This window comes from Elephas maximus, chromosome 5 (assembly GCF_024166365.1).
Source record: "Elephas maximus indicus isolate mEleMax1 chromosome 5, mEleMax1 primary haplotype, whole genome shotgun sequence".
Classification (NCBI taxonomy): domain Eukaryota; kingdom Metazoa; phylum Chordata; class Mammalia; order Proboscidea; family Elephantidae; genus Elephas; species Elephas maximus.
Genome location: NC_064823.1, coordinates 149,859,039 through 149,885,577, shown reverse-complemented (window position 1 = coordinate 149,885,577; position 26,539 = coordinate 149,859,039). Strand labels below are relative to the sequence as shown.

The window sequence follows — 26,539 nt, the reverse complement described above, 5'->3', positions numbered from 1 at the left end:
GGTTCGAACCTCCAACCTTCTAGCTAGCAGTCAAGTACTTAACCATTTGTGCCACCCAAGACTAACAGCAGCTCACTAGAGGGTGGGGTAGGTGTCACCCATGTCCACATCCCACCCAGCACTCAGCAGAGGGCCTGGCATGTAATGGAGACTCAGTCAGTATTAGGTGGTTTAGATGAATGGATGGGAGGGAGGGAGGGAGGAAGAAATAACACTGAAAAAGTAATCTATGTAAGTCCATTTCACGGAGAACTAAGAAGATATCCCTTCCCCTCCAACTTCAATACCCAAGCATAAACCAGTTGCCAAGTTGACTCTGACTCATGGAGATTCCATGTGTGTCAGAGTAAAACTGTGCTCCACAGGGTTTTCGGTGACTGATTTTTCAGGAGTAAATAGCCAGACCTTTCTTCTGAGGTACCTCTGGGTGGATTCAGACCTCCAACTTTTCAGTTAGCGGCTGAGCATTAACCTTAAGCATAGGTTAACCCTCACTCCATTATTCTCCCCTCTGCCTAAGCATATGTCTGGCTGAAAAGGGAGAGGGAGAATGATCCATCCCTTCTTCCCACCTTACATGTATTATCTTTTAGCACAGGCAAACCCTTCATACAAACGGGGAGAACTGCCATAAATTATTACATCTAGTCCATGATAATCCATCACTCAACAGCTAAACATATTACCCATAATACACCCATTGCCGCCCAGTCGATTTCAACTCATGGTGACCCTACAGGACAGAGTAGAACTTCCCCACAGGGTTCCCAAGGAGCAGATTGGTGGATTCGAACTGCTGACTTTTTGGTTAGCAGCTGAACGCTTAACCGCTGTATATTTATATTTACATATGAAGTAATTATAAATATAAAAAATCCTAGAGTTCAAGCTGTGAAAACATTTTCATGGCTAGCATTGTGGAATTATATCCCAGAATTTATAGGGGCAGTATGAGTCAGAATCGACTCGACAGCAATGGGTTGGTTCGGTTTGGTTGGAGCCCTGGTGGTGTAGTGGTTAAGAGCTATAGCTGCTAACCAAAAGCTCGGCAGTTGGAATATACCGGCTGCTCCTTGGAAATTTTATAGGGCAGTTCTACTCTGTCCTATAAGGTAGCTGAGTTGGAATCAACTTGACGGCAATGGGTTTGGTTTTGGTTTTTCATTTATGGGTTGAGGAGCCCCGATTGCTCTGGAGCTCTGCTGATTAGCTCTCAGCTGCTAATCAAAAGATTAGTGGTTTGAACAACCAGACTCTCCATGGGAGAAAAGATCTGGCAATCTGCTCCCATAAAGATTACAACCTAGGAAACCCTGTGTGGCAATTCTACTCTGTCCTATAGGGTCACTACGAACTGAAATCTATTCGATGGCAGTGGGTTAGGGTTTATTTATGGCTTAAGGAGCCCTACTAGCTCAATGGTTAGGCCCTCAGCTGCTAACCAAAAGGTCAGTGGTTTGAACCCACGAGCGGCTCCATGGGAGAAAGATGTGGTAGTCTGCTTCCACAGATTACAGCCTTGGAAACCCTATGGGGCAGTTCTACTCTGTCCCATAGGGTCACTATGAGTCAGAATCAACTGAACAGCGCACAACAACAGGAATTTATGGTTTGATCTCAAAGAATTTTCAAGCAGATGAGACCTCAAGCAATCTAGTCCAACTCTTTATTTCAAGGACTAGGAACTAAAGCTGGAGAGATCAAGGCACTTATTCAAGTTCACCCAACTAGTTAATGGCTGAACTGGGGTTTTGTCCCAGATCTGCTGAGTTGTTGCTGTTTATTCCACTAACACACACTGTAAAGTCCCAAAGACACTGATAGTTCCCCCCACTCCACGTGGGTTTAAATTCAATTTTTTTCATATTACAAATGGGACATTTGAAACCCAGAGAGGTGAAGTGACTTGCCCAAAGTCACAGAGGTAGGAGGAATTGTTATGATGCCACGATGTTCTTCATTAAGATAACAGAAGTTCAGACCCTACTGAAGATAAAATAATAATCTGGAACTTCAAGTCTTTGACTGAAAAGCTAATTTAGCAGCTAGACAGTACTCACACTCCATTTCTACCCCGAAAAAGCAAACATTGAAAAATCAGATTCTTAACAGCCTTAATTCAAGAAATAAATGTCAGAGTATGTTCCATGTGGGGTCACAACCAAACCCATCTACATACAGCTAGAGGACAGTACCGTGACCAGTAATACCACTGAGTCACAAAGAAAGGGTCACGTTCATTGTTAGCAACTTCTCTGCATCATTAATTATTGAACGGCCTCTTTAGAAAATTATTAAAACAACTTGATATTTTATGGGTAAAGATTTAGTACTCTTCAAATTTATATTACCCAGAACATTTCATTGCTAACTTTGTCAAATAATTGAGAAATGATCAAATTATCGAACTCATTCATTGACGTATGTGTAACATTCAAATAAATAATATCGAAGTATGTTCTAGACAAAAAGATTTAGCTCAATAAAATTTCTGGGAACAAATATGTATTTAAGAGTGAAACTAAACAGTATTTTCTTGTTAGGTGCCATTGAGTCGATTCCAACTCACAGTGACCCTATGTACAACAGATGGAAACCCTGCCCAGTCCTAAACAATATGTAAACAATGTATTTTCCATAGCTACAAAAATGCATTACAGAGCACTAATAATTTGGATACTTTTCAAGAGAGCGTCATTACACAAGGACTATTTATGGACTGCTTATTTATTTATTTTTATTTATGGACTGTTTTGGCTATAAAATTGAATGATATTTTCTGGTATTAAGGCATTGCTGTTACGTATATGGTTTAAAATTTTAATGTATTTTGCTTATCATTCTCAACCCAAAAACCCATTGCCGTCGAGTCAATTCCAACTCATTGAGACCCTAAAGGACAGAGTAGAACTGCCCCATAGGGTTTCCAAGGAGCGCCTAGTGGATTTGAACTGCCGACCTTTTGGGTTAACACCTGTAGCTCTTAACCGCTACGCCACCAGGGTTTCCATTTTCAACCCAGGACCACAATTTTTCTGCATTTAACTTACAGTTGATGATAATTTGGACACACAGGAAATATTCCAATATGGAGATTTTGAATTTGTTCCAAGTCTTTCACAGATATTGTTTCTTTTCAATATATAAGGAGACCCAGTTGTCCAAAATGATACAACTATTTAGTAACAGAGCCAACCAGAATTTAAGACTCTTGAGTCTAGCCCCAAAAGTGGGAGGCATTTTTAAAGCATCAGTAGGCTAAGAATTCTAGTTCCAGCCTTGCTACAGAAGCAAGTTTCATCACCTCTCTGGGACTCAGTTTTCTCCTCCAAAAAGGCGCTGCTGCATGATAGCCGCAGTAGCTGTTTTGTTATCGTAGCTTATTGAACACTTGCTTTGAGCCAAGTGTGCATTACAGTTTACACTCCAGCCACAGCCTACAGGAGGCGCTCCAGCTCCAGAGTCAGGCAGTCATGAGTTAACATCCCAGCTCCATGACTCCCTAGCTCTGTTCCCTGGAGCAAAATACTTTCTCTATGGCTCAGTTTCCCCATCTGCAATAGAAGTAATGTCGCTGTGTGCCATCGAGTCAATTCCAACTCATAGCAACCCTATAGGACTGAGTAGAACTGCCCTATAGGGTTTCCAAGGCTATAATCTTTATGGACGCAGACTGCCACATCTTCCTCCTGTGGAGCAGGCTGGTGGGTTGGAACCGCCGGCCTTTCAGTTAGCAGCCGAGTGCTTAACCACTGTGACACCAGGGCTCCTTGCAATAGAATAATTCCTAATTCATAAAGTTGTTGTGAGGCTTAAAAAAGACAATGCATGTAAATAAAGCACTTACTATTGTCCCTAGTACATAGTAAATGCTCAGTAAATATAAGCTAATCTAATTTTGATTAATCATTCTATTATCAATACTAATAAAAGTAGAATGGGGCATGAGATATAATAGCCTCTGAAGACCAGTCTGGTCCTCTGTCCTCACAGCCACACCCTGGGGGTTGATATCCATATGCTCATTGAATTCCTCCCACAGTGAGGACCTGTAGGTGAATAATGCCAGGTGGTTCATCATCAAAATGATTACTCAGGGTCTAAATGATTTATTCTGATGAAATTTTTTTATTTCCATTTTTAGTGAACCAATCTTTTTTTTTTTTTTTTTTTTTTTAATTTGGTAGTATACCATTGAAGGTTCACTAAAAAGACAAATTTAGGGTATGCTGGAACTGTGGGGGTATAGTGTTTATGACTCTATACTTAGAGAAACTATTAATTAACTATAAACTCTTTTTGAAGGTTTGAGAGGTAAGACTGGACCACTGGGCCTTGTTGGACAGAAAGGGGACCAAGGAGAGACTGGGAAGAAAGGACCCATAGGGCCAGAGGGAGAGAAAGGAGAAGTAGGTCCCGTTGGGTCTCCCGGACCAAAGGGAGACAGAGGTGATCAAGGGGACCCGGGGCCGCCTGGAGTCTGCAGGTGTGGAAGCATCGTGCTCAAATCTGCCTTTTCTGTTGGTATCACAACGAGCTACCCAGAAGAAAGACTTCCTATTGTATTTAACAAGGTCCTCTTCAATGAGGGCAAACACTACAACCCTGCAACTGGGAAGTTCATCTGTGCTTTCCCAGGAATCTATTACTTTTCTTATGATATCACATTGGCTAATAAACATCTGGCAATTGGGCTGGTACACAATGGGCAGTACCGGATAAAGACCTTCGACGCCAACACGGGGAACCATGATGTGGCTTCGGGATCCACAGTCATCTATCTTCAGCCAGAAGATGAAGTCTGGCTGGAGATCTTCTTCACGGACCAGAATGGTCTCTTCTCAGACCCAGGTTGGGCAGACAGCTTGTTCTCCGGATTTCTCCTATATGTTGACACAGATTATCTGGATGCTATATCGGAAGACGATGAACTGTGATCAGGACTGCTGATCTAAACGTTCGGAGTTCCTCGTGGCAGACACTTGGTTCAATCTGGGGCCCTACAAGGTGGAATGGGCAGCAATGGGATTTGAAGAAACGCCCAGTGAGATTCCAGAGCATTTACAGAGAGTTCTACCAGAATCTATTAAAAACAAGATGAACCACCAAACAGGTGGGGCTACACTGAAATGAATTATATATGACAATAACCCCAGATATGCATCCTTTTGAAAGTGATGTTCATAAATATTTAAACAAATTAAAGACAATGTTGATAAATTTTCTATTAAATACCTTGAGTGATAAAAACCACTGGCAATGGCATTGTCTCATTAAATCGTCATGAAATTACATTTTTGCCTGTTATTTAAGAGAATCATAACATTCCAGACAACATCTTTGACAATTCCCAAAAGTCTACAGTAAGCCAGAAACTCAAGGTAAGAGACACCGAGTATTTTTAAGCAAGCTAAAACAAGGTGCTAATATCTTATTATTCATTCTTTCATCCTTGTGTGTTTTCATTTAACTACACTTTAATGAGCCTGTATGAACCACACACTATGGAGTAGGGCAGATTTAATGATCAGTTAAGACAAAATTCCTGCTTTTAAGAACTCCTTGCCCAGGATGTGATGTGCATATGACTGCCACCATCCAGTGTAATGAGGAGGCACAGGGGATCTGCTCTTCCTGGGGCGGGAGGAGGAGCAGAGATGGTTCCACATATGGGAAACCCTAGACCAACCAAGGCGTGTGTGTAGGTGGGGGTGATGCAAAGGAAACAAGGAATTCAGCAGCTGCACTCTCCCCATCCCACTCTCAACGCAGCCTTGGTATTTCCACTTGGGAATGGGTGAAAAACCTAAAGATAGAAGAGGTCTGGGAGCAGTAATGCAATGAAGATGAAAATAAAGAATAGCAAATTACTGAGACCAGCCAGTAGGTTGTTCTCTTAGCTCTTTTGGAGTAATGGTTTCCCAGGACAAATATTTTTCCAAAGAGCTTTCTCACAAATAAGGGCCATTGTTTCTCATGGACTTTCTAGGTCTTGAATTCAAATAAAGCAAAGCAGCTGTCCACTGATTTATGAGTGAGCCAATGGGAGGAGTGAACAGGAGGAGGAGGGAGAGAGGAACCAAATGTCTGAGGAAATGTCGCTTCCAAGTCTCACACCTCCCTTAGTCTCACTGTCTTCAGTGTCAGCTCTCTCCACCCTCCCCACCTGTATAAGCAACTTCTCAGCCAACATCACCCACGATTCTCTCTTATCTACACCTCCCTTGGCTTATAGGAGCCATATTCGCTTAGTCCCTCCCTTTCGGTATCTTCTCATGTGCATTCCTCCTTCTGTGTATTCCTCTCTTCACTCATTCATTTAATAAACACTTTTAATACCTCCTATGTGTGAAAAAGAGGAAGACCCTTGATGAGATAGATTGACACAGTTGGCTGTAACAATGGATTCAAGCACAGCAACGATTGTGAGGATGGTGCAGGACCTGGCAGTATTTCCTTCTGTTGTACACAGGGTCACTGTGAGTCAGAACCAACTCAACAGCACCTAACAACAACAACAAGAATAACGTGTGAATCACTATGCTGGATTCTTTGAAGAGGATGAATGGCGAGACAGATATGGCATCAAATTTCTAAGAAAGAAGGAAAATCACACACACACACACAAAATACCTACAGTTCTGAAAAAGGATATGTTAAATTTTGCTAATGTGCTAAACTGGGGAGAGATAACATGTGTTGACAAGGAAAAAATAATTACTTCTAAGTTAGGGAGTGAGTCCAGAGGGCTAGGGATATCTTCTCTCACAACTGGGTTATATGATGGATAGAACTTGGAATGGCCAATGCCAGGGAAAGGGCACTTCAGATAGAGGGAACAATGGGGCCAAAACATGAAAGAGGACAGACACCAGAAAGGGGAATCAATGAAACATATTTACAAGAGCCTTGATGCCACCTAGGGGCTGGTGACTTTATTCATGAGGATGTGTGGAGCCCCTGTGTGTTCCTGGGCTGGTTGCTACCACTGTCAGAGAGGAAATTTACAGTGATCAAGCAGCTGTGTGAAGAGCAAGCTTGCTTCTCCCTTCTCTCAGACCTATCTAGCTCTCATTATCTTTGGCTTGCCCTACTTTGTCAACTTTTTGTTCTCCATCTGAGTTAAGACACGCATCTGGGAGACCAAGGGCAATGAGGATTAGAGAAAGCTGGTTTGACAGCTGAACCAGGAATTCCAGGCTACAAAGAATGAAATACAAAAGAAGCTAAGCTGGGGAACATGGAAATATGGGTCCAATCCATTAGAGAAATTGGAAATGGAGGAATTATTGCAAACAGTCATGACCCACAAGATTATTTTGAAATTTAATTTTCTTCTGATTGTGATTCACAAAACGAATTTATTTGTTTGGACATTTTTACTTATCTTTTTTAAAATTTATTATTATTTTGGTACTTGTGTTTTAAAAGGTTGCTTTTATATGGTCCCTAGAGTCGGAATCAACTTGACTGCAAAGGATTTGGTTTGGTTTTGGTTTTCCTTTACAAAACCAACTATAGGGTCTAAAACCAATTGTAGGGTCACTATGAGTCAGAATCGACTCAACTGTAATAGTTTTTTTTTTTTTTTTTCCTTGAAATAAAGTGTCTTTACCTGGTTCTAGGTCTAGAGATTAATTTTATTTTGGAACATCTGTAGGGTGGTGATGGATAGCAAGAGCCAAAGTGGAGAGTAAATATCTCTTTTGATATTAAAAATGCTGTTTTTAAGCAAATGCAGGTGTCTTTTATTCCTAAAAAAAATAAATGAATGACAGATACATTTTATCTACTTTTATGAATATTTGTGTAAAAAGAATAGAAAAGTGATTTTGATTTAAAAAATTCCAAGCCAAATTCCAATCATTCCTTTTAAGGGCTGAAACATAATGAATATATACTCAGAAATGGGTATTGATTGTACAACGCTTTTTCTACGAAGGGCTTAAGGTCATTTACGAAGATACATAAAGCACAGGAAGAAAACATCAGTAAGAAAGTGAGAAGAAAGGGGTAGAACAAACAAAAAAGAAAAAGTGAGGTTAATACAAACTGTGTGTACCTGTGTTACACGTTTACAGGACACGAGCATTTCCATATACGCATGCCTGCAAAAGACATTCCCAGATCATTTATTGTGTGAATGATGTTGTTTATGGTGAAAAAGAGTCCATGAACTCTGAATGTACTCTGTCGCTCTGTGAAAAACATCATGGACATAAAGTTTAGATATTAACTATTTGATGTTTTCCACCTTCCTCTCTCTCTACTCCCGCACCTCCACTTTCTGTAAGTGGTAACACTATCTGTCCTGTCACCCGAGTCAAAATCCTAGGGCACCATCTCAACATTTCCCTTCCCTTCCCCACTGCTTTTTTTCCCCCAGTCTTAAATTTCTTTTCTTTTACTGTTTTTATTGTGGTAAACACATAGGTAACAAAACATTTGCCATTTCAACCATCTTCACACGTACAGTTCGGTGATATTAAATATGTTCATCGTGTTGTACAACCATCACCACTGACCGTTACCAACTCTTCCCAACACCCTTAGCAGAAGCTCAGGGTCCCCTAAGCACTGAGTCCTCCTTTTCCCCTCCCTTCCGCCCACCCCTGGTAACCATTAACAAACATCGGTCTCTACACACTTGCCTATTCTAGCCATTTCCTATAAATGGGATAAAAATATGCAACACTTCAAGAATTTTCTTTTCATCCTTGCACAGGAGCCACCTCCATATCATTCCAATTTTAGTGTAGGGGCTGCCAAAGCAAGCACCCTACTGGTTTTTGTTCAGCGCAAAATTCTTATGGTTCTAACTCCTAAATGGATATCTCTTACATATCAGCCCATTCAATTCCCAGTACCAAAGCTTAGTTCATATATATACCCATTATCACTTCCCTGGATGAGTAAAATACTTTTAAAATGACCCTTTGCCTCAAGCCGCAACTCTCCAATCCATCCTCCACACCAAGTCAGAGATATCCTTTCTAAAATGAAAACCTGGTTATGGCACTTAAAAACCAGCAAGAGGACTCCAATCCCTACAATATAATTGTCTTGAGCTTCTAGGAGTCTTACTGGCTAGCATGCATTTTATATCCTTTTTCTGGTATCTGTACCTTAATTTCCCTCTGAGGGACCACCCTCCTTCACATTCTAAGTCTATGAGTTTCTAAGTGGAACTGACTCTTCCAGTATGTAAATTTCAGGCCTGACCAACCAGAGCATAGCAATCCACTCACCAGAATGATTGGTTCAGCTGACCCACTCAGAGCCAAGTAGACTTTGCTGGGACTTCTATAGAAGAGCATCTCATTCTTTCCCATTGGACTTCGGTCCATAAAGCTGTGACAATCATTTTACTATCACAAGGCGTAACACCATAGACTTCCATTGGCTAATGTTCAGAACTAGATCATCAGGTTTTTTTCCTAGTCTGTCTTAGTCTGGAAGCTCCGCTGCAACCTGTCCACCAGTGGCATAACTTCCAGCATCACAGCAACATGCAAGCCACCACAGTACAACAAACTGACAGACAAGTGGTGGAGAGAGTCAAAATACATGATGAATTAATGAGTTCCTTTCCAACATAATTTCTACATGTGGAGAGAGAGAGACAGAGATTCCAGCAGGAAAATCCTGTAATCATCCTGTGCAGTAATCAAAACTCTTTAGATTACAATTGCCAAAACTCCAACAAAAACTGCCTCAAGAAAAAGGGAACTCATTGAAATAGCAGAAAAATCTATAACGAGCAGTCTTTGCCACCAGCATTCAATCTCTCCCCATCTCTCGGGTCAACTGCCACAGTGCTGGCTTCACTCTTCAGACAGGCCCTTCACTTTGCAGCCAGGAGAGCCACCAGCAGCTCCAGGTTTTCATTTTGCAGCTGTGTTAGGAAAAAAACAACAAAAAAATCTTTCTCAATAAACCAAACCAAACCCCTTGCCACCAAGTTGATTCTGACTCGTAGCAACCCTCCCTATAGGGCAGAATAGAACTGCCCCAGAGGGTTTCCAAGGAGCAGCTGGTAGATTCAAGCTGCCAACCATCTGAGTAGCAGCTGCAGCTCTTAACCACTGCACCACCAGGGAGATGACACCTCTTGGCTCTGATGGGTCCTACTTGAGTTACAAGCTTCCCTCAATCACTGACTGGCCAAGAGGACATGTTGTTCTCACTGGCCAGTCTGTATCACACGATCGCCTCTGGAGCTAGAAACAGAGCTAGTCCCACCTACATCACCAACCAGTAAAAACCCGTTGCTGTTGAGTCAGCCCCGCCTCACAGTGACCCCACAGGTCACCAAGAAGAACTGCACTCCATAGGGTTTTCGATGGCTGAATTTTTCTGAGCTAGATCATCACACACCACAGATCATCAGGCCTTTCTTTTGAGGAGCCTCTGGGTGGGCTCAAACCTCCAGCCTTTTGGTTAGCAGCCAAGCAGTTAACCATTAACACCACCCAGGGACTCCATCCTAAATCACAGAGATTGTGAAATAAAGGCCCCAAGCCTAGAAAAAGGGGTTGGCTTGATGGGCAGTCAAAAACAGTAAGTGATCTCCGTAGGCTCTTCTCACATAAGATCAAAACCACATTTATTTGTCTTCATGATGCAAAATAAATGTGTTGCTAAAATTATTTTTCACTGAGATGATTTAATTCTTAGTAATATTTGGTCAGAATTGACTATTTCTGTACTCTATGAGCCTGGCATCTGTAAAAATCCCATCCTATATGCCAATCTACACTTTTGATGAAAGACTATCTTATTCTCCACTGAAGTACTTCTTTGTCCCCCAATAACCCATTGATTTTTTTTTCTATTTTTTTTTTTAATTAATCCCTACAATGTGACAGCACACTCCCCCTTTCACCCTGGATTTCTAACGTCCATTCAACCAGTTCCTGCCTTCTCATCCTGCCTCTGGATAGGAGCTGCCCATTTGGTCTCGTGTATCTGATTGAACTAAGAAGCACACTCCTCACAAGTATTATTTTTTGTTTTATCGTCCTGTCTAATCTTTGTCTGAAGAGTGGGCTTCAGGAATGGTTTTTGTTCTGAGTTAACAGAAGTGGGTTAAGAACCCACTGATTTTTGACATCAGTACCCTATAATATGCAACAATATATGTAATTACCTTTGAAAATTGCAAAAAGAAACTTTAAAAAGTCTCTACAGAATCAATAAAGGGCCAATAAGTCTAATTTATCCCTTGGCCAACGTAATGAAATCACTGAAAGAGGAGATTAAAAAGCCATTGTAGCTCATCAATTCATTGCTCTCCTCATGTTTTCCTTCTTGTTTCTTGAGAGATCGTAAGTCAGAGCCTAATGACACCGCAGGAGTCCCTGGGTGGTGCAAACAATTAAGTGCTCAACTGCTAACTAAAAGGTTGGAAGTCTGAATCCACCCAGAAGTGCCTCAGGAGAAAGGCCTGGCATTTTACTTCTGGAAAAAAAAATCAGCCATTAAAATCTCTGCAGAGCACAGTTCTACTCTGACAAACAGGGGTCACCATGAGTCAGAGTCAACTCAACGGCACCTGGTTTAACAATACAAGCAGCTACTATTTACTCCATACCTCCTTAGCACCTGGCGCCATGCTGCACACCTTTAGCACAGTACTTCATTTGATCTTCTGGAAGAGCCGCTGTTAGTGGCACATTCTAAGACCTGGTGGAAATTCAAGGCCTCTCCCACCTCCATCCTCCCTAGAAGAAGGAGCTTTGGTGTAAGCATGTCAGGAGTCCCTGTGCTGGGATGTTGCTTAAACGTGACAAGGAAGGAGGCTAAAGGCGCTGGAAGCTACATACCAAGATCTCTCTGGGTTCTTCTTTCTTGGGCATATGCCATGCAGGAAGTAGATGGCATGCTCAAAAAGATTTTACCAAGAAAAGTTTAATGAAAGGACTGCATTCAGAGATGCAGGCAAGATGAAAAGAACCAGATGGGGATGTCAAGGCATCCAGTGACTAGCAATGGTGGGAACCCATTACCACCCCAAAGCCTGACAGGGATGGAGAGGCAGTGTTGGTTCCTGAGCGTGGGGAAGAAGTGGAGATTTGAAAAAAAGACAATCCTACAGGAGTTATGCCTGGAAATGAGCCCAGAACCACAAGCAAGCTGTGCGGAAGCTAGAGCGATATATTCCCAAACCACGCTCTCCTCTACTGGACATCCTCCTACCGGTACCTCCCAGTGGTCAAACCCAATGAAGCTGGAGGCCAAGGAAGCCTGGATGATGCGGTGCACAGAGATGGGCTACCTAGACAAAGAGCAGTGCTTGTAAAGACCGAAAATGGAGGCTGAGCCAGCAGCAAGGTGGGGGGCAAATGGAAAGAAGCCAGCTTTGCCTCCCCTCTTAGATCCCTTTCCTCTCTGGGTTGTCTCGAGAACTTTATGCAGCTGTTGCAATAAAACGGGTGCCCTATCTTGAGAAGGGCAGAGGGTTCACCTTCCAGAGCTGCTTTGGGCATAAGAAGTCCTTGGGTCTTGGAAATGCACCAGCTCACTTAACGAGAAAATTGCATAGGAGTTTGGGGCTAAGGCCTTGCAGCGGTAAGACCTCTGTAAGGTTCCTTCCTAAACTTGCAAGCACAACAGGCTGCTGGTGGAGCATTCAGGGGTTCAAAACTCTAGCCAAACAACTTTCCAGCTCATCATGAGTTAAATGCTACTTGACCACTCAAGAGGTGAGAATACTGAGGCTCAGAGAGGTTTGGCAGTTTTCCTGAAGTCAAGCCTCAACAAATGTGGGGTCTGAACCCTGCCATCTGCCTCCAACACCATGTTTTCTCATTAGCACACAAGACAGCACTCACCTTCACACTCTCTGCTGCTCAAGACCACTTTTTTTTTTTTTTTTTTTTTGCTGTTGAGTTGATTCTTCATGGCTACCCCATGTGTACAGAGTAGAAACCGTACTCCATAAGGGTTTTTTTTGTTCCTGTTTTGGTTTGTTTATTTAATTTTTTTTTTGTTGAGAATATACACAGCAAAACATATACCAATTCAACCATTTCTACGTGTACAATTCAGTGATGTAGACTACATTCTTCAAGTTGTACAACCATTCTCACCCTCCTTTTCTGAGTTGGTCCTCCCTCGTGAACATCAACTCACTGCCCCCTAAGGTTCCTATCTAATGTTTTGAGTTGCTGTTGTCAAGACCACTTCTTAAGAGATGATTTCACAGACAGGTCTTGCATTAAGGGAAAAATGCTCCATTTCTTAATGCTCTTCCTTTGACCCTGGTAAACACCTTCTTCCTCCTGTCTCAGTCAGAAGCTAAGCCTGTCACAATCGGGACTGGCTGGTGCATGATAAAAATAGTGTGGCCAGACCACGTGGCTTTGCAAACTCTAAGGAACCAAAAATGCACCAACCCCTGCTCAGCACAAGGAAGAAAGATGGGTCCCAAAGGACCGGTGCCAAGTCTTACACTCTGGTTCAGTCCTGTCAGGCGAAATCCAATGATCTTTTAGCATCTTCATTATGTTTAGAAAAATCCAGCAGCCTGAATTCCCTCAGTTTTCCTAAGACAGTCCCCTCTGTTTTGTTGTCTTGGTTCCAACTCACAGCTACCCAATGTACAACAGAATGAAACCCTGCCAGGTCCTGCACCATCCTCACAATTGTTGTTATGTTTGTCCCCATTGTTGCTGCCACGGTGTTAATCCATCTTGAGGAGGGTACTCCTTTTTTTTTGCTGACTCTCTATTTTACCAAGCATAATGCCCTTCTCCAGGGACAGGTCCCACCTGATAATATGTCCAAAGTACATGAGACGAAGTTTTGCCATCCTCACTTCTAAGAAGCATTCTGGTCGTACTTCTTCCAAGACAGATTTGTTCGTTCCTGTGGCAGTCCACGGTATATTCAATGTTCTTCACCAACACCATAATTCAAAAGCGTCAGTTCTTCTTTGGTTTTCCTTATTCATTGTCCAGCTTTTGTCCCTATAGTAAAAAACAAACAAGCACACGCTCTCACACACACAATCCCTCTCTCTCTCTCGCACACACACACACGCACACACACACACACACACACATTTTTGTCAGGATTAATCCTACAAGAGCCAGGAGCAAGCAGGGCCACATTTTCCACAGGCCTCATGTGTCCCCATTGTGGTTTGTAGATCAAGTTCAAGACATGCCAAATGTGTTGGGTAACTGAAGAATCCTTTAGAAAAATAAATAAATAAAAACTTACAAAATTTGCAATGAGTATTGTTTAAATGCAGTGCCATGGTCTCCAACAGATATGTTAATACATCCTTTTCTTCTTTGCTCTACACGGGAGTTTTTCAATCTTGGCACTATTGACATTTTGGCCCAGATAACTGGCCCAGATAATTTGGCCCAGGAAATTGGCTCTCCTTTGAATTATAGGATGTTTAGCAGCATCCCTGACCTCTACCCATTAGATGCCAATTGCCCCTCCTCCCCAGTTATGACAACAAAATGTCTCCAGACTCTGCCAAATGTCCCCCAGGGAGAAAGATCATCCTCGTTTGACAACCACTTCTCTACAAACTTCTTGTAGTAACGTAGTCTGCTCAGTTCCCACAACCTACTTGTTTGCCAACAACCATTGTTCAACTGACTTTTTTTTTACAGACTTACCCAGATGACTGGTCATCATTTAAGGTAAGATATCTATCCCCTTGCGAGAGGCCCTAGTTAAACAGTACCCTGTCTTGGCAGACTCAAAAGAAACCCCAAGGAACCATGTCCTCACGTCAATTCCCTCATACTACAGCCAAAATATTTCTATTTTTGTTTTGTCTGAGATTCAAAAGTCTGAAGTCTCCAATTCCTAAGGAATTATTCCAAAACAATAAAAATAATAATTAATAACGTGTACAAAGGTTTAATTACAGAAAGAGCCTCGCAGCAAAGATTTTAACATGGAAAATTTGGCAACAGTCTACATGTCTGATAATAGGTGATTGGTTAAATAAGCTGCGGTATGTTCATCTAACGGAATATTCACATGTCATTAAAAATGAGGAGAGTGGGAATATATTGACACCAGGAGATGTTCATGGAATGGTAAGAACAAGACAGGTTATTAAAGAGTATTTTCAGTAATTATCCCATTTTTTAAAATGTGTTTGCATCTGCACATACAGTCTGAATAAAAATAAGCTAATAATAGGCATTTTTAAGTTTCTACCCTTTTATCTGTATTTTCCATTTTTATAATAAATGTATTTGACTTATTTTACATAATAGTTTTTTTAAAAAATCAGCTCCTGGATGATCAGAGTAGTTGCATGTTATTATGCTTCCAAAGGAGTGCAACGAAAAAAAGTCTGTAACTATAGATTGAAGTATGAAATGACATCACCCTTAAAATTTACTGGCTGTTGTTGTTTGGTGTCAAGTTGATTCCAACTCATAGTGATTGTATAGGACAGGGTAGAACTGCCCCATAGGACTTCCTAGGCTGTAGTCTTTATGGAAGAGCCCTGTTGGTGTAGTGGTTAAGAATTTTGCTGCCAACCAAAAGGTCGGCAGTTCGAATCCACCAGTCGGTCCTTGGAAACCCTATGGGGCAGTTCTACTCTGTCCTTTAGGGTCACTGTGAGTCAGAATCAACTTGACGGCATCGGGTTTGGTTTTTTGATTTTAATCTTTATGGGAGTACTGAATAGCTATTATTCCAGAGAATTCTTTCATGCAAGGATAAGGTAAAATAATCTTAGTTTATATTTTTTCAATTACTCCATCCTAACTGGGACAGGGAAGGAAATAAGTCTTGGACTGACATAATTTTATTGAGTTTTTATTGGTCCAAAACTACAAACCCGATGGGTTAGCCACAGTATGAGGTCATTCAGAAGCAATGCTTTTGTGAGATGACAAAGGCGTTTACGGGCAACAAGATGGAAAAGACTGGATGCATGGCTTCACTCCAGTGCCATCATGGAGGTGGCTGAATTTATCGAAGAAAAGACTTGCCAACCCAGTCAGAATTCCAAGAAACAACCTGAAAACACTGGAAGTAGAAAAAGTCATAAACTCCAAGGGGTTGCATAGATGCTCACACACGACAAAAGTGCAATCTTTTACAAGTTGCTTATGAGATACAGCCTTGGCTGGAGCAACGAGAGAAAGCTGAGTTTCTGTAACCTATCTCTAGCACAGCTTCAGGTCACACTGCTGGCGAGGCTGTGCATCCCTATTGCTAGTGAAATTACTCTGGAACAATGACAGGAGTGTTGCAAGGACTTGCTAGAGAAAAAGCCCAGGCTTCACTATATTCAGAACAAAACTTAAAGCAAGCTCCCAAGGTGCTCCAGTTGGTCCAACTACACCTACTCTTCACTTATTGACTATCTTATTATCCTACATTTCACATTTATGACAATAGTAAAAAATCTACTATCCAACTATTTTGCACATTAACAATATATATCTGGCAGTAAAGAACACTGAGGTGTGAGGCAAAAGTAATGTTGGTTGTGATGGCTAAGGAAGGTTATGTGTCATCCTTGCTAGGCCATGATTCTAAGTGGTTTGACAGTTATGTAATTACTCAATTTGGCAGTTATGTAATGATGTAATTTGGCAGTTGTGTAATGATGTAGTCATCCTCCATTTTGTGATCTGATGTGGTCATCCTTCATTTTCATGTAATGCTGATTTTCACTTAATGACCTGATCTTTGGAATCTAACTATGCCTGTAAGTGAGGAGTGGGTATATTGACAAACAATAACTTAGGTGGCACATGAGATGATCAGGGCCCAGGATACGTGTGCATCAATATAGCAAGATACAAATAAGAAGTCATTACCCACTTGACTCCCCTTTAGGGTTGCCAGATAAAATATAGGATGAGCCATCAAATTTGCACTGCAGATAATACAATAAATAATTGTTTAGTATAAGTATGTCCCAAAGGTCCTTGGGTGGCACAAATGGTTTGCACTCAGCTGATAACCAAAAGTTTGGCAGTTCAAGCCTACCCATTGACACCATGGAAGAAGCAGGCCCAGTGATCTGCTTCCATAAAGATTACAACCAAGAAAACCCTACAGAGCAGTTCTACTATGTAACACATGGAATCTCCTAAGCCACAAATAAACAACAAAGTCAACACCAAAATATGTATGTCCAAATATTGGACTGGGTGTCCTGTATTTTTATTACCTAAATCTGGCAACCTTACTTCTCTAGAATTCACCTGCAGAGACATATTGTGAATCCAAGTGACATTCGGCTGGGCTGGTCATTTAATTTCTCATACGTTAAGTAGTAGCTTTTCTTATAAGAAGTGATTCTTAGCTTCCCAAAGCAGTTTTAAAGGGCCCAAGTTATCTGGCGAGTCTCTGTATGGTGCAAACAGTTAACATGCTAGTTTGCTACCCAAAAGGTTGGAGGTTTGAGTACACCAGAGGAGCCTTGGAAGAAAGTTCTGTTGACCTACCTGTGAAAAATCAACTATTAAAAACCCCAGGGAGCCCAGCTCCATTCTGACACACACGAGGTCCTCATGAATCAGAGTCAACTCGACGGCAACTGGTTTTGTTGGTTAAAAGTTACCTGGATCAGAAAGGCGTAAGAAAAGGTGGTTGAAAAGTCAGAAGACCTGAGATCTGTTGTTAGTTGTCATTGAGTTGATTCTGACTCATGGTGACTCCATGTGTGCAAGGTAGAACTGTACTCTATGAGGTTTTCAAGCCTGTGACCTTTTAGAAGATCCCCAGGCCTTCTGAGATGTCTTTGCATTTTGAACTGCCAATAGTCCAGTATCTAAACATTTGTACCGTCCAGGGATTCCATACCTACAATATTGCCCTGGAAGTTCCAGTAATGAGCCTTGTGTGACTTTTGGACAAGTCATCTAAATTCTGTAGGCCTTAGTTTCCAGATTAGATTAGTGATGGAAAATATGTGGTTGCCTTTCTTTTTTGAAACTCATGGCAGACACTGCTAATCAATCACCACATTATTTTCCATGGTGCCCAAGTACAGCCTGGAAATTTTTCTAAACAAAGTGCTCTAGGCAGCCACCATCAATCACCAAGGGTCCACCCATGAAATGAAATCAACTTGTCTTTCTTGAGTTAAATGCTCCCATGGTTTCCCTTCCAGCTTTAATTAGAGCCTGGAATCTCTCGTATTACACTTCAACTTTAAAAGGCGAGGTCATTCATAGTTTCACAACCTGTAATTAAAACCAAAGCTTTATAAATGCCTTTTTTTTTTTTTTTTTTTTTTTACAAATTCAGAGCAGGAGTAATGGACTCAGGATTCCTGCTTTGACCAGGCTTTAAGCATGCTGTATGGCTCCAATAGCTCTCCAGGGACCTCACAGAGGACTTGGTAGGTCCTCACCCTGGCCCCAGCGGTGAACTAGGTTTCACTGCTCTGCATGTTTCTGCTTCTTTCTGCATCCATGGGCTTCTCACGTGGTCCACTGGGCTTCTTTGCCCTGTCTCTATGTCTTCTACTTCACATATCCTGCTTTCTCATAATTTCAACCCCTCTTGGCCTCTCATTGCTCAACATTAGTTCATGACATCTTGTTTGCTTCAGCTCCCACTGCTCATCCACTGCTTCATTCTCTCTTCATTTCCCAGTTCAAATCCCCAGAGTGAGGATATCATGGCTCAATTGGCTCCTGTATGCCAAGTGGCCACTCTGTGGATTAGCTGCTAACTGAATCAGAAGATATCCCTTGGTCCAGTCAGGCACAACTATAAGTACCTGGTATAAAGCATGATTGCCTAGGCAAAGCCTGTTGGCAGGACATGCTGGCAGGGTTTTTGTTTTTTCATTTTTTCCCTCCAAAAGGGTTGTGACAGAGCCGATGCTATTATAACCAGTTCATAACCTCACAGGCTTGTTCAAGACCAAATATGATAAAGTATGCAAGAAGCTACTATTTTAGCAAAATTTCTCCAAAAGCTGCCCCTGAGCCCAGAATGTGAGTGTAAGTAATTATTTGGGATGTGCAGGAAACAGCAATAGGGTAGTGAGAAGCAATGAGAGAAGAGCAGACAATAAGTGTGCTTTACTAAGCAAACTGCCACAAAAGCTTATCCCAAATGGAATGTCGTGGATTGAATTGTGTCCCCCCCAAAATGTGTGTATCAATTTGGCTGGGCCATGATTCTCAGTATTGTGTGATTGTCTACCATTTTGTCATCTGATATGATTTCCCTATGTGTTGTAAATCCTACATCTATGATGCTAATGAGGGGGGTTGGGCAGCAGTTGCACTGACGAGACAGGACTCATTTTATAGGATTTGATTGTGTCTTGAGCTGGTTTCTTTTGTGATATAAAAGAGAGAAGCGATCAGAGAGACATGGGGACCTCATACCACCAACGAAGCAGTGCCAGGAGCAGAGCGTATCCTTTGAACCTGCGGTTCCTGCAAGGAGAAGCTCCTAGTCCAGGAGAAGACTGATGAGAAGGGTCTTTCTTCCAGAGCCAACAAAGAGAGAAAGTCTTCCCCTGGAGCTGACACCCTGAATTTGGACTTTTAGACTACATTACTGTGAGGAAATAAATTTCTCTTTGTTAAAGCCATCCACTTGTGGTATTTCTGTTACAGCAACACTAGATAATTAAGACAGGGAAACTCAGAGAAATGTGACAGAACACACACTACAGAATATACTTACCCTGAAGTGAGGGAGCTGTCGTATTTATAAACCAACTCCCAAGAGTCACTGGTTGAGGCTGTTCCCAGGGATGCTGCTGTGCTCAGACAGAGTAACTTTTTAAGATTTTAGAAAAAGGCTTCAAGTACAGAGATGCAGATAAGGCAGATCAGAGCTCCCTGAATGGGGTAAGGTTCAGGGATAAGAGAGGAGCATTGACAGCTATGCTATAGCACTGTCTACTTTAAAATCAATATCAGCAACATGATTGGAGGCAGCTCTATTTTGTTCAACATAAAAACACAAATCCTCACAATTGGACCAATAAACAACAACATGATAAACAGAAAAGATTGAAGTTGTCAAGGATTTCATTTTACTTGAATCCACAATCAACGCCCATCGAAGCAGCAGTCAAGAAATCAAATGACATGTTGCATTGGGCAAGTCTGCTGCAAAAGACCTCTTTAAAGTGTTTTAAAGCAAAGTTGTCACTTTGATGACTAAGGTGCACCTGACCCAAGCCATGGTATTTTTAATCGCCTCTTATGCATGCAAAAGCTTGACAACGAATAAGGAAGACTGAAGAAGAATTGATACCTTTGAATTATGGTGTTGGCAAGAATAATGAATATACCATGGACTGCCAGAAGAACAAACAAATCTGTCTTGGAAGAAATACAGCCAGAATGTTCCTCAGAAGCAAGGATGGCAAGACTTCATCTCACGTACTTTGAACATGTTATCAGGAGGGACCAGTCCCTGGAGAAGGACATCATGCTTGGTAAAACAGAGGGTCAGCAAAAGAGAGGAAGATCCTCAATAAGGTGGACTGGCATGGTGGCTGCAACAATGGGCTCAAGCACAGCAATGAATGTGAGGATGGAACAAAACCAGGCAGTATTTTGTTGCGTTGTACATAGGGTCGTTATGAGTCAGAGCCAACTCGATGGCACCTAACAACACAACAACAATTTTGTTCACTGCTCTGTCCCCAGTACCTGGAACAGTGCCCAACACATAATAAATGCTCAATAAATATCTGTGCAATAAATCAGTAAATTAATAAATGATATGTATCCTTCACATTTGTTTTTCTCCTTATGGGAATAAAGAGACAATGTAATAGGAGAGGAAACCCTGGTTGCTTAGTGGTTAAGAGCTTGGCTGCTGACCAAAAGGTCGGCAATTCAAATCCACCAGCAGCTCCTTGGAATCCCTATGGGGCAGTTCCACTCTGTCCTATACTGTCACTATGAGTCGGAATCGACTCGATGTCAATGGGTTTGTTTTTTTGGAGGGGAGGTGATAGAAGAAGGGTAAATCAGACCAGTTATTGGTCACAAAGGAGCACCACCTAACATTAAAAAAGACTTAGGTTTTTGTACCCTTTCTGTACCTCTGAAAAAAGCAAGAAAAACAACTTTCTGCAACATCCTCCTTAAGTCGTATTTTCATTTGTGTCCACTGAGGTTATCCTTTATGGTCATTTTAGTTTGGTTTCAGCTGCATAAAATGATGAAGTATGGAGAAGAGTTATATTTGTCTTCTTTCCCCAGTCCTACATGCCAAAAGTTGACCCTGAATCCTGCTCTTGTTTAAACCCCATCACACACAGGCTGCAGTAGTAAGTGTTGGGAGGAGGCAATATTAACCCACTTCTACTGATAGGATTTGAGAGGAACTTCCAAGTAACCCCTTTCCTTTCCTTTGAGAGTCTAAGCCAACTGAAAAATACATTCACAGAAGTCACATATGGCCTGAAATATTGGTTTGTCTACTGGTAACAAATCAGAAGGTGCAACTCAGATCTGAAGCTGAAAAAGACTCCCCAGTGGTTGCCTCTACGTCAAGGTCTTGGGGAGCACTTGCCCTGCAGAGCAGACAATTCTCCATCCAACCTCAAAGAGGACGGAGAACTGCTTCACCCCAAGTCAAGCTCACAGAACCCAAAAGAGGCCACACCTTCATGGTGATCCCACTCCCAACAGTAACCCAAGACCAGTGGGGGCCAGACTCTTGCCGTCTTACCAGTCAGAGAAATTACTCCTCCTTCTTCCATCTGAAAGAAGCCCTGGGGGCGTAGTGGTTAAGGTCCTCTACTGCTAACTGAAAGGTTGGCATTCAAAACCACCAGCTGTTCCACGGGAGAAAGATGTGGCTGTCTGCTTCCATAAAGATATACAGCCTTAGAAACCCCCATGTGGTTGCTATGAGTAGGAATCGACTGGAACGCAGGGCGTTTGGTTTGGTCTTCCATCTGAAGTTGCTGTTGAAGGGTAGAGATAACCCAAAACGATACTTAAGAGAGAGTGATGGGTGATGGGAACCCAGAGAGGGCGCGAGGTATGCCTCCGCCATCCTCACCTTTACAGGAGAAGTGCTAGTCTGAAAATCTATTTCCCCTTTAATTCTTAGTGACTTTTACTGACTGGATAGGCGCAAACATGAACTGGAATGCATCTGCCAAGGGGCGGCTCTACAGAAGGCCGTTTTCAATTTCTCTTTCCTTCCATCACACAAATATAAATGTATTTAGGTCACGACAGAAACTAAACGTGTTTCCACAACCGAAGCTACCACTCTGTTCATTCCATGACTCAGAGATCGTCAGGAAACTCTGCCGGGAGTGCTTAGCAAAAGGAGTTTAGAAATGTCAAGACTGAGGCTGTAATAAGTCAAAGGGGAAGCTATTTCTTTGGGAGCATTTCTTCCTAAGCAAAATGAGGTAAGAAAACAGTCATTTTGCTTTTGCTTCAAGGTCTACTTTGATGGCGGCAGAATAGTGTGGCCAGTTTACTTTTTAAGGTACTGACCCCTAGCGGCCAACAACGATAACTACTCTAGTAGAGAATAAATTCTGTTAAGATTTTATGGTGTGGTCTAGGAGAAGTTTTAGAGGTCATCTTTCTCTACCAACTTCATGTTACAGAAGAAGAAACATAAAACCGAAAGAAATGTACTTGTCAGTGATCGCTGAGATGGGACAGGAGACAAGGGCTTCTGTCCATCCTTCAGTCAGCCCTTGCATGGCCTAGCGTGCATTTCAAAGCTATTCTTCCACTCATACTGCAATTAATAAACAATTAGAGCCACAATAGCAATACTCCAGTTTCAGAAAACAAACCTGGCTGAATAGTGTGAATAGAGGTCTCAACGCTTACTGGGTGGTAAATGGCTAGAGAGCAAGGATTTCATTTTAATCATCTTTGAATCTTCAGTACTTTGCACCATACATGCCCAGTGGCAAGTACTTAATAAATATCAGATAAATGGATATACTGATGGAAAGATAAATTTATATTTGAATTTAGACATGAACTAAAACCAAAAGCTACTTGCCTTCAATTAACAGATGAAAGATCTAAGATTTGAGGCCTGCAATCTGGTCTTAAACTAAAGCTGATTTCCTAGCCCCTTGCCCTGTTGATCCTACTGTCACAGATGACCTTTCTAAATTTTATAGAGGCAGCCTCTCTGAGCCTCTGAACCAACCCAGGTGTCAAGGATAGGTCAGGTGTTGGTGAGGACAGGGAGAATTTGGAACCTTCATACACAGCTGGAGAGAGTGTAAAATGGTTCAGACAGTGTGGAAAACAGTTTGGTGGTTCCTCAAAGAGTTAAACATAGAATTACCATATGATCCAGAAATTCCACTCCTAGGTGTATGCCCAAATAATTGAAATCAGGTATGCAAACAAATACATGTACATGCATGTCCATAACAGCACTATTCATAACAGCCAGAAAGTAGAAACAACCCCAATGTCTATAGATGAATGTAGGGATAAACAAATGATGGTAAATGCATACAAGGGAATATGATTCATCCACAAAAAGGAAAGCAGAACAACGATTATGAGAATGTGCAGGACCTAGCCGTGTTTTGTTCTGTTGTATATAGGGTTGCTGTGAGTCGGAACCAACTCGACAGCACCTAACAACAACAGCAATAAAAAGGGATACATGCTACAGTGTGGATGAACCTCAAAAACATTATGCTAAGTGAAAGAAGCAAGACACCAAAGGCACATATTATATGATTTCATTTATATGCAATGTCCAGAATAGATAAATCTATAGAGATAGAAAGCAGATCTTTGTTGCCATGAGCTTGAGGGCTGTGTCTAGACGTAACCTCGTGACTGAAGTCTAAAACCCCTTCAGATACTGAGACGAGTGCAGAACATATTGGTGCAAACCAATACTTGGAAAACCAGGATTTCTCCCCCTGGGCACTATTGACATTTTGGGTCAGGTAGTTTTTTTTATTGTGGGGACCATCCCAGGCATTATAGAAGGTTTAGCAGCATCCCTGGCTTCTATCCACTAGATGCCAGTATCACTCCCCCAGTTGTGACAACCAAAAACGTTCACAGACATTACCAAATGTCCCACTAAATCTAAAAGAGTGTAACCACAGATAAACTAAAAGAGTGTAACCATGGAATCTGAAGTAAGAAATGTCTGTTGTATCTGGAGCATCAGGCACTGATGGTTATTTTTATGTGTCAACTTAGCTACATTGTGGTTCCCAGTGGTTTTGCTAAACACTAGACTAGTTATTGTTCCATAATGTCGTCTAATGCAATGCAATGTAATGTAATCAATCAGTTCAAAGGAGAGTTTCTTAGGATGTGGTCTGCCTTCAGAGTGTAAATAGATATTTTGGCAGACCTCTCTCTCTCTCCATAAATATGTGTGTGCGTCTCACTGGTTTTGTTTCTCTAGATAACCCTAACTAAAACAGGGGCATCAAGGTCACAAAGAACAAAAATGCTTCAGTTGCTCGGGAATCATCTCCAGCAATAACTGGCTAGACTCTTCTTTCTCTCTCCATTGGCACTGGGACCAATGCCTACCCTTGAACTGAGTAAGCTCCTCGAGATTTATGAATAACTCTAGGTGGGAATGAGACTTCACAGGGGAGACACTGGAATTCCTGCTAATAAGGGCAAGCACATTTTCAAGTGACTGATTAGGAAATGAAGGCGTTGTGGTGATGTTTGTACCCTACGTGGATGAAGGAGGTCATCCCAGAGAGGTGCACTCAGGGGAGTAGCTGGAGAGAAGAGAACATGAAAATTGTTTGAAAATAACCTTTTCAACAAGAAAAATACGGGAATCGACTAGTCATCGTAGAGCAGCGGTCTTCTCTGATATGTAAGAGCATCTTCACTTACCAAAAATCATGTCTCTGAATAAAGTAACTCATAGCATTTTATTCTCTAGAGCTCCGGCAGCTCTCATAGGAGGTGAGACTGTTGGGAAATGAAGCAAATGAGATGAAAGTGTTGCAATTCAAAACAGGTTGAAAATCGTGGTACTGGAGGAAGAAAACCAAATGCCTTCATGCCTGTAAAACAAAATCGACGACATAAGCAATATGTTGGAGTCAATAAGTGTTTCTCTCCATTCACTGTTATAAACACAAGGTTCAAATTAGCTGGGGTTCAAGTTACATTTCAAGGGGAGCTGTATATAATTCAGTAAATTGGAAAATATAAATCAAAAGTGATCCGGGGTGCTTCTTCAACTTCCAAGTTGAGCCCGATTTCAGCGATGTGTTTTCGCGTGTGATGCGTGTTTTCTTTCACGGAGAAAATAAATAGGCTACAATCAGAAGTACTATAAAAGCCAAAGAACTGAGTAAGAATGACACAGTTATCTAAAACTGAAATTGTGTTCCACAGGTCCAGGTGTAAAATGCATATTTTAGCCATTTGCTGACCCAAATAATACACCATTGCGGCTTTCCTTCAAAGAGAATGCAGCATAGTAGACCCTGGTGGTGTAATGGTTAAGTGCTATGGCTGCTAAGCAAAAGGTCAGCAGTTCGAATCCACCAGGCACTCCTTGGATACCCTATGGGGCAGTTCTACCCTGTCCTGTAGGGTCGCTATGAGTCAGAATTGACTCAACTACAATGGCTATTTTTAGTCTCATCTCAGGCTCTACAATTTTTCCACATTTATTCCAGTATCCCAAAAATGGAGAAAAGTTTCAAATGTAATACACTTTAGTGGCACTATCCTTGGGGGCATTGAATACATTTGCCTGTTTTTTGTAAGAAGTATGTGGTTCAGAGCCCCGTGTAACAAATAATGACTATATCTCATTCATTCACCTATTTACTTATTTAAATATGTGACTCCTCCAGTCACTATTGTTACTATTGTTTAGGTACTGTCGAGTCAGCTCCAACTCAAAGCAACTCAATTTATAACCGAACGAAACACCACCCGATCCTGCACCATCCTCACAATCCTTGCTATGTTTGAGCTCACTGTTGCAGCAACTCTGTCAATTCATCTCATTAAGTATTTTCCTCTTTTTTGCTGACCCTCTATTTTACCAAGAATGATGTCCTTCTCCAGGGATTGGTCCCCCCTGATGACCCTGATGACCCTCCAAAGTAAGTGAGACCTCGCTTCTAAGGAGCATTCTGACTGTACTTCCTCCAAGACAGATTTGTTTGTTCTACCAGCAGTTTACAGTATATTCAATATTCTTCACCAACTCCGTAATTGAAATGTGTCAAGTATTCTTTGGTCTTTTTCTTCATTGTCCAGCTTTTGCTATTACTGATATTAGTAATATTACTATTGTACAAATTACTCCCAAAATTTAGTGGCATAAAAGCATTGTCTTATTACGCATATGGAGTCGGGAATGTGAACCGAACACAGCTTGGATGGCTACTCTCTGCTCTATAATGTCTCAGCTGAGAAAACTTGGTCCCTGCCAGGTGACTGAACATCTGGGGGCTGGAATCATCCAAAGGCTTATTCACTTACATGTCTGGTGCCTTTGCTAGGATGACTCAAAGACTAGGGTTGCCAAGCAAAGAATCTACTACCCATGGTTTTCCCAGTGGCTTCACTTCCTCACTCCATGGCAGCCT

At 41.7% G+C, this 26,539-nt stretch overlaps 2 protein-coding genes and 1 pseudogene across 10 annotated transcripts in view; 2 read left to right on the top strand and 1 right to left on the bottom strand.

Annotated features, from left to right (window-relative positions):
• C1QTNF7 (C1q and TNF related 7) overlaps nt 1-18,215 on the top strand; it is a 276,424-nt gene extending 258,209 nt beyond the window's left edge. For all 7 annotated transcript variants that reach the window (XM_049886484.1, XM_049886480.1, XM_049886483.1 and 4 more), the window contains one exon: nt 4,306-18,215. In XM_049886484.1, the coding sequence (XP_049742441.1) occupies nt 4,306-4,937 (632 nt within the window). In that variant the 3' untranslated portion in view covers nt 4,938-18,215. The remainder of the gene's footprint in view (nt 1-4,305) is intronic.
• Nucleotides 1-26,539, top strand: part of CC2D2A (coiled-coil and C2 domain containing 2A) — a 442,728-nt gene that overhangs the window by 258,214 nt on the left and 157,975 nt on the right. Inside the window, exon 1 of one of the 3 annotated variants that reach the window (XM_049886472.1) lies at nt 14,641-14,663. The exons of the other annotated variants lie outside the window; for them this stretch is intronic. The gene's annotated coding sequence lies outside the window, so the exon portion shown is untranslated. Of the gene's footprint in view, nt 1-14,640; nt 14,664-26,539 lie in introns of those variants that run through there. 3 annotated transcript variants of the gene reach the window in all.
• LOC126077631 (uncharacterized) lies at nt 8,681-8,778 on the bottom strand (annotated as a pseudogene).